This window comes from Marmota marmota, unplaced genomic scaffold (assembly GCF_001458135.2).
Source record: "Marmota marmota marmota unplaced genomic scaffold, marMar, whole genome shotgun sequence".
NCBI lineage: Eukaryota > Metazoa > Chordata > Mammalia > Rodentia > Sciuridae > Marmota > Marmota marmota.
In genome coordinates this window covers 6,155,650-6,162,259 of record NW_025999895.1, presented here as the reverse complement: position 1 = coordinate 6,162,259, position 6,610 = coordinate 6,155,650, and the positions used below count along the sequence as shown (strand labels likewise).

The window sequence follows — 6,610 nt, the reverse complement described above, 5'->3', positions numbered from 1 at the left end:
CCTCCCTCCCTCCCTCCCTCCTTCAAGCTCCACGTGGCTCCTAACCCCTCTGTCCCCTGGGTCAACTGGGGAGCTTTGTGAAACACGCAGGCCTAGGGCCCCCACCTGACCACGCTGGACCACACACCGGCAGCGTCAGCACCACCTGGGAGCTTGTTAGAAATGCAGATTCTCGGGCCGCACCCCACTCCGACTGGATCAGAATCTCTGGGGACGCCGCCTGGAATCTGTATGTTTAACACGCTCTTCCGGTTTTTCTCGAGCCCGCTCTTGTGAGAAGCGCTGCCCCAGAACAACTGAATCCGAATCTCAAAGGTGCGACGCTGGGCATCTGTGGTTTTTTTGCAAGCACTGCGAGGGTTGAGAACCACCATCCTGAGAGCTGCTGCCGGGGACCAGAGATAACTGGGACAGCACCGTCCTCCCGGCAGCGCCGGAGGCCAAAACGTTCCTACTCCCCCTACCTCTGCCATCAGGAAAGCCCAAGGCCCTGGAGGCTGGCCGCCTGGGCTAGTGCAGCACCCTCCTAACAGGTAGTCTCTCTCTTGGGCACTGTAGGCCCTCGGAGATTTCAGCACACTGCCACAGTGCCAATATTTTTAAAAAACAAACGGGAAACTACAGGCCAAGCAACCCAGTTTTTCCCCCAGACTTGCAATTAAAAGGGAGAGGGAGAGATGAAGGAGGAGCCTAGAGGTTGAGATTTAGAAGCCATATCCACCAATCCCCATGTGTGAACCCAATTTGGCTTCTGATTCAAGCAGACTGACTTAAAAATAAACATTTATGACATTTATGAGACAATGGGGAGGTGTGAACACTGGCTGGATATTTGGTGATGTTAAGGAACTTTTATTAATTTTTAGACATGATGATGTATGGCAGTTTTATTTTTTTTAGAGCCGTTATCTGCTAGAGATACAAACCAAAATGCTTATAGATGGAATCATAAGATGTCTGGGCGTTGCTTCACTTTAACCCAGAAGAGAGAGAGTGGTTGGGAGAGAGTCTGGGGTGGGTTGGCCAAGGTGGGTGAGAGGTAAATGGGGATTCATTAGACTCATGCGTATACTCAGAATTCTCCATAATATAAAACGAAGGCAAATCAGATCAGCCTCTTCCCTCAGCACCTTTGGAGGCCCAATACAGTGGGCCAAATGCCAGCCCCTGTGACCTGGACCCCTCTTCCTCCAGGCTTCTCTCGGCTCCTCCAAAGCTCCGAGCTTGACCTCCGCTCCTGCGACCAACTCCCTCTCAGCCTCCAGGTCTCAGTGTGGACATCACTCTTTAAGGGACCTTCCCTGGCCAATACTGTTCAAACAGGGACCTCCTGAGCATCCCTTCCCTTACAGTATCCCATGTTTTTTCTCCAGAACGCTGGCCCTGGTAGGGACTGCAGACGCATGTGTGCTTACATGTTCTCCCCAGGAAACTGCGAGGACAGCGCATTCTCCTTCCCCCATGCCTGGACAGTGACCTGTCCCTGGAATGCTATCTCCTGAGGGTAACTTCAATTGCCCAGTGGGGCACTTCCTCAGATCCCATCCCCCGTTGGTCCCTGCCCCCCACCCCACCCCCATCTGGAGCCAGACAGGGGAGGGCTGAGAGGCAGGCAGCCAACCAGACAGGGCAGCCACTGCCCACCCTCATCCAGACACAAATGGGACAGCAGCCCAGAAAGTTGATCCTCTGGAACGTGGACTACCCTTCCAGAGTCTCCCGACTCCCTCAAGTCACCTCCTTGCCAACCCCATCCAGTCCCAGCCTCCAGGACTTTCCCCTTCCCACTCCAGATTCAGCCCTGGTCCCCAGAACCATGCTGGAAGGGAGGAAGGCACAAGAGATCAGACAGCACCTTGGGGGTGAGGACCACAGTGGAGCCCCCGCTGATGCTGAGGATGGGCGCGTGAGTCTGGGAGGAGACGAAGTCCAGCAGCTGGGCCACTGCCTCGGTGCCCACATTGTCCTCAAAGACGATGCCGTGGACCCGGGCAGCGCCCAGGAGCCCACAGATCTGGGTGAGAAGGCTGCTGGGGTTGGTGCTGTTGACTCCCACGGTGAGTGGCTGTATCTCCAGAGGCAGGTCCAAGAAGTTCTGGGGGGTGAGGCGGATATGGGCCTGGGCCTGCGGCGGCTCTGAGCTGCCAAACACCACGGCCACTGTCATAGCCTGCTGGCCCTGCCCCAAGCCGGACCCTGCCCAGGCACCAAGGAGCGAGGTGAGCAGCAGGGCTGGCCCCAGGGCCCCACCCATGTCCACCAGAGGGTCCTGTGGAGAGACCAGGACATGCACAGAGAGAGGCAGATGGACAGACAGACACGATGTGAGGGTCAGAGGGACGCATCCAAAAAAGGAAAGAGAAGAGGGGCACACCTCCCTCCATAAAGAGAGGTACAGACAGACTGACAAAGACAGACACAGAGAAAGAGACAGCAGTTAGCTGAGCATCCCCAGAGGGACAGGGCTGGGACAGGAGCCAGGACAGGAGCCAGGACAGGGGCTTGTCACCCTCTATCCTACCATTGAACAACACCCCTGGTAAGGAAGGAGTCCCTGCTACTCATGGTCATTTTGGAGTGGGACCAAGAGCCAAGCTGCAGAGAGTAATATGAGTCCCCAGAGGCCTCTGACGGAGCTCCCCCTTCCAGCTGCCCGGGGCTTGGCTCTGCCAGCTCCTTCGCCTCCACCACTTCCCTGACAACCTCTGATCAGGGACAGCCCAGGGGCGATGAGGGTGGGCCTGGCGTTCCAGCCCCCTATAGGCCTTCTAAAGCCCAGCCATTGGGGCTCTGCCCTAGCAAGGTGCACTGAAAATGCTAGTCTGGTGTTCAGAGCATGGATCTGAATCAGACAGACCAGCGTTCAAGTCCCACTTCTGCCCTTTACTAGCTGTGTGATCTTGATAGAGTCACTTAGCCTCTCTGAGCCATGTTTTCTTACCTGAGCTAATCACAGCAGTCAGGGCTTACATGTGATAATACACTATTGGCCATCATTAGCAATCATATCCTATAGATGACAGCCCCTCAACTGGGTGAAGGCAGGCAGCTCTGTGACACTCCCATGTCCCACTCCCATCCTCCCTGAAGCCCAAACTGGATCTTCCATCTGTCCCTTACCACGATGCTGCAACTGCTCAGAGTTCTGCTTCCTTGGAGCCAGCCCTAGGGCCCTCCCCTGTGTGGCTCTGCCTGGAGCCCTCCTCCTGGACATTGGACATCATCACTACCCTTCCCGCCGTGGGTTCAGGTGGGAGCAGCTCTCCCCAGAATGAGTGTGGTGGCACTGAGTGTTCAGGGCAGGGGCACCTGAGACCCCAAGGCATCTTACACACAAATTGCTTTCCAGTGCATCACGGGTGTGCATGCAGGGCCTTCTTCACCTAGCCCAAGGGCCTGGCACACTTGCCTGCTGCCCACGGTCATTGGGATCAGGACCAAGAGCCAAGCTGTGGAGAGTAATGTGAATCCCAGGGGGCCTGTGACAGAGCTCCCCCTTCCCCTGCCCGTCAGGCCCCACTGTGACCACTCCTCCTCTCCTTCACTAACAACTTCTGAACCGAGGGTGCCCAGGGGTAGGTGCCCCCTACAGAATTTGCACATCTTTGTAACCAAAATGCAGCTTTAAAAAAAAAAAAAAAAAAAAGCTGCTACAAACACCCCAGAAACCACGTTTGAAAGTCAGATTTCCTTCAGGACGGGGCTTGAGGACACGGCGGCACAGGCGCCAGCTGTCCTCCAGGGCCACCTGCTGCCTGCCCACCACCAAGTTTCTCTCTTCCTTTTGTCCAGAGTCTAGTTTCTCACCCAGCATCGACACAAGGGCTGACCTGGGCCTCCAGCTCTCTCTAAAGGAGACAGGAGGAGAAGTGCAAGGACCATGGAGGAACATTCTGGAAAATGTTCTTTTTCTCCAGGGTTGCCAACCAGATCACTCCAATGGAGACCACAAAGGGACTCTTTAGTTCAAAAATGTGACATGGGCACAGTGCTCCACACTGAGTGGTAGAATTTCAATATGGGTAAGACGTGGACCCTGCCCTCCAGGAACTCAGAGTCCAATCTGGAGAATCAGCAAGCAGGTCTGCTGTTAGCCCCTCCAGCCTCTTTTTTTCTAAACTTCCTTCCTTCCCACCATACCCTGCCCTCCCTACTCTCCTCAAGCTCTGCCTCCCCAGCAAGACCTTCTCTTAGCTGAGGATCCCGAGCTCATGCACATGAAGGTAAAAGGGACTGATAATAGCTCAAAGCATTATCATTCCCCAGGGAGATGTAGTTTAACGACAGTCAGAGCTTTAAGCTAAAACACCACGTGGTAGAATTTCAGGCTGAGAAGATATGACTTGGGACACGGGAGGGAAACTGGGTTCATGTTGGTGCCCTTGAAATCTCCCATGTGTACAGTTTCCTGGTGCACTAACGAAAATGTCAGTCTGGAAACCTGTTTGAGTCTGGGACGCGATCTTACATTCTTAGTAGTAGCTGAAGCTAACACCAATCTGAGATTGCAAAATCCTGACAGCAAAGGGCACTGTCAGCCCTCAGTGGTGGAGCACTTGCCTAGCATGGGTAAGGTCCTGGGTTCCATCCCCAGCAACACACACACACACACACACACATGCTGTCATGCTCTCTGTTTCTTAACAAGGCCAGTGTGCTCATCTCTGCCCACGCCTCTAGTCCCTACAGGTTGCCTGCTTTCAGGAAGCCTCAACCCTCCTGCCACTTCCACCTCCCAACAATGAGCTCTCAGTCCTCAATTTGTGTTGGCCAATACGGTATCCCCAGCCCCAGGCAACTGTAGAGTACTGAAATGTTTCTCATCCAAACCCAGCATGTTGCCAGTGAGAAATACACACTGCATATGAAGAGAACATGAAAAAAATGAAAGCCACCTCATTGATGGTCTTATATTGATTACATGTTGAAATAACATTTGGATATATTGAATTAAACAAAATACACTATTAAAATTAATTTCACCTGTCTTTTTTTTACTTTTAAAAATGTGGCTATAAGAAACTTTAAAATGACACCTGTGCTCCTATTTATTTCTTTCAGACAGTGTGATCTATAGAAAGGGTTCAGGTCCTCTCCTAACCCTAAAGGGGCACTGCCCCCAGAACCTCTCTCCAAGATGTCCTCCTGGGGGGAACAGAGAAGAGGAGAAGTGGAAGGAGGTTGTGCCTCTAGCAAGAGGGTCTCAAATGAGGGACCGCTGGTATCAGGCAACTCTCTGCGCCCCACAAAGCAACGGGCAGACAGATTCAAGCAGACTTGGGCTCCAGTCTCCTCACCAGGTGGCCGCCATGCCCAGTGGCATGCCATCACTAGCCCAGCCACTCCTCCCCCAGCCTCCCACCTCCCCTCTCCACCTCCCTCCCACCCACCTGCCTGTGCCACTGGGCTGCCAAAACTCTCCTCTGGCCCCTGTGTGCCTCCTCAAGTAGGACAACTACCTCCCGGTGCCCACAAATGAAGTCCAAACAGCTTAGTCTCGGGCACAGTGTCCCCCACACCCTGACCCCAACCTACTGTCTTCCCCCTCATGGAGCCCCCAACTCTGCCAGCCCAGTGGCCACAGCCCACACTGTTCTCATCTCCAGGCCCTGGTTCCTGCTCTTCCCTGGGCTGGAGTGTCCTCTTCCTGACAAAATTCCACTGTCTTTCAGAGCCCAATCCAAATCTTGCTCCTGCCAGTGCCTGCCTTCCTTGATCCATCAGACTCTGGACCTGGAGGGAGAAGACACAACCTTTGGGTCCTCTCCAGATTGGGAGCTCTGAGCTTGGCCTCTGCAATGGCCCTTCCATCCTGCCCTGCGGCAGGTAGACTGAGGGCTCCTGGAGGGCAGAGGCTTGTCTCAGGGACTCTCTGCCCACCCACTCTGGGTCTCACCCCTTTCCTTAAGGGCCACTAATGTTTGCTGAACACTGTATCCTAAAAACCCTGGGCAGAGGGTGGCAAAGGTAGTCCTCTGGGACCTACCTGAGGCTTCCACATGCTAGATCCCTGCCCTTCTCCTGGCTCCCCATACCTCGGACAGGCTCTCCGAAAAGGATGTGCACACGCACGCCCACACACCCACACACCACACACCCTCACGTACTCACACTCACACAGCAGACACTGAAGGCTTCCCCCTCTCGCAGGCCTGGAGCTCTGGCCCCAGGAGGTGGCCCCACCCATCCGCGGTGCTCATTCCTCCCACTAGAGAGGCCCTGCCCACTGGACCCAATGCCCTTGCGGGGAAGCCCCTCCGTTGCCGTCGGGTTTCCCTCCCTCCCTCCCTGGCTCGCTTCTGCCTGGCTCAAATCTGAACCCAGGAGCCAGGAGAGAGCCTGGCCTTCCATCTTGCCCCCACTGTTGGGGCACCTAGTTCTGGCTGCTCCAAGACTAACTGCCCCCTCCCGGCTGATCCCGCTCTGCCCCCGGGGGCACCCCGCCCCCTCCCCTCGGCAGGAATCTTACACTCGGGCTGTGAAGTTCGGGGTATTTTTAGGCCGGCGATAAATAATTCATAGGAAACGTGGCATCAGGCTGCCCCTGCGGGAGGAGGGGGCGCAAGCGGCGAGAGCCACTGTCACCCGCGGCTCAAGGACACTCGCGATG

General features: G+C 55.1%; 1 protein-coding gene across 1 annotated transcript in view; it reads right to left on the bottom strand.

The window, feature by feature from the left end:
- The window catches only part of Grin2c (glutamate ionotropic receptor NMDA type subunit 2C), a 10,679-nt gene extending 8,379 nt beyond the window's left edge, over positions 1-2,300 (bottom strand). The window contains exons 1-2 of the mRNA XM_048796757.1: positions 1,816-2,300; positions 184-331 (exon numbers count right to left, since the gene is read on the bottom strand). Of these exons, the coding sequence (XP_048652714.1) occupies positions 184-331; positions 1,816-2,254 (587 nt within the window). The 5' untranslated portion in view covers positions 2,255-2,300. The remainder of the gene's footprint in view (positions 1-183; positions 332-1,815) is intronic.
- Positions 2,301-6,610: the final 4,310 nt, after the last annotated feature.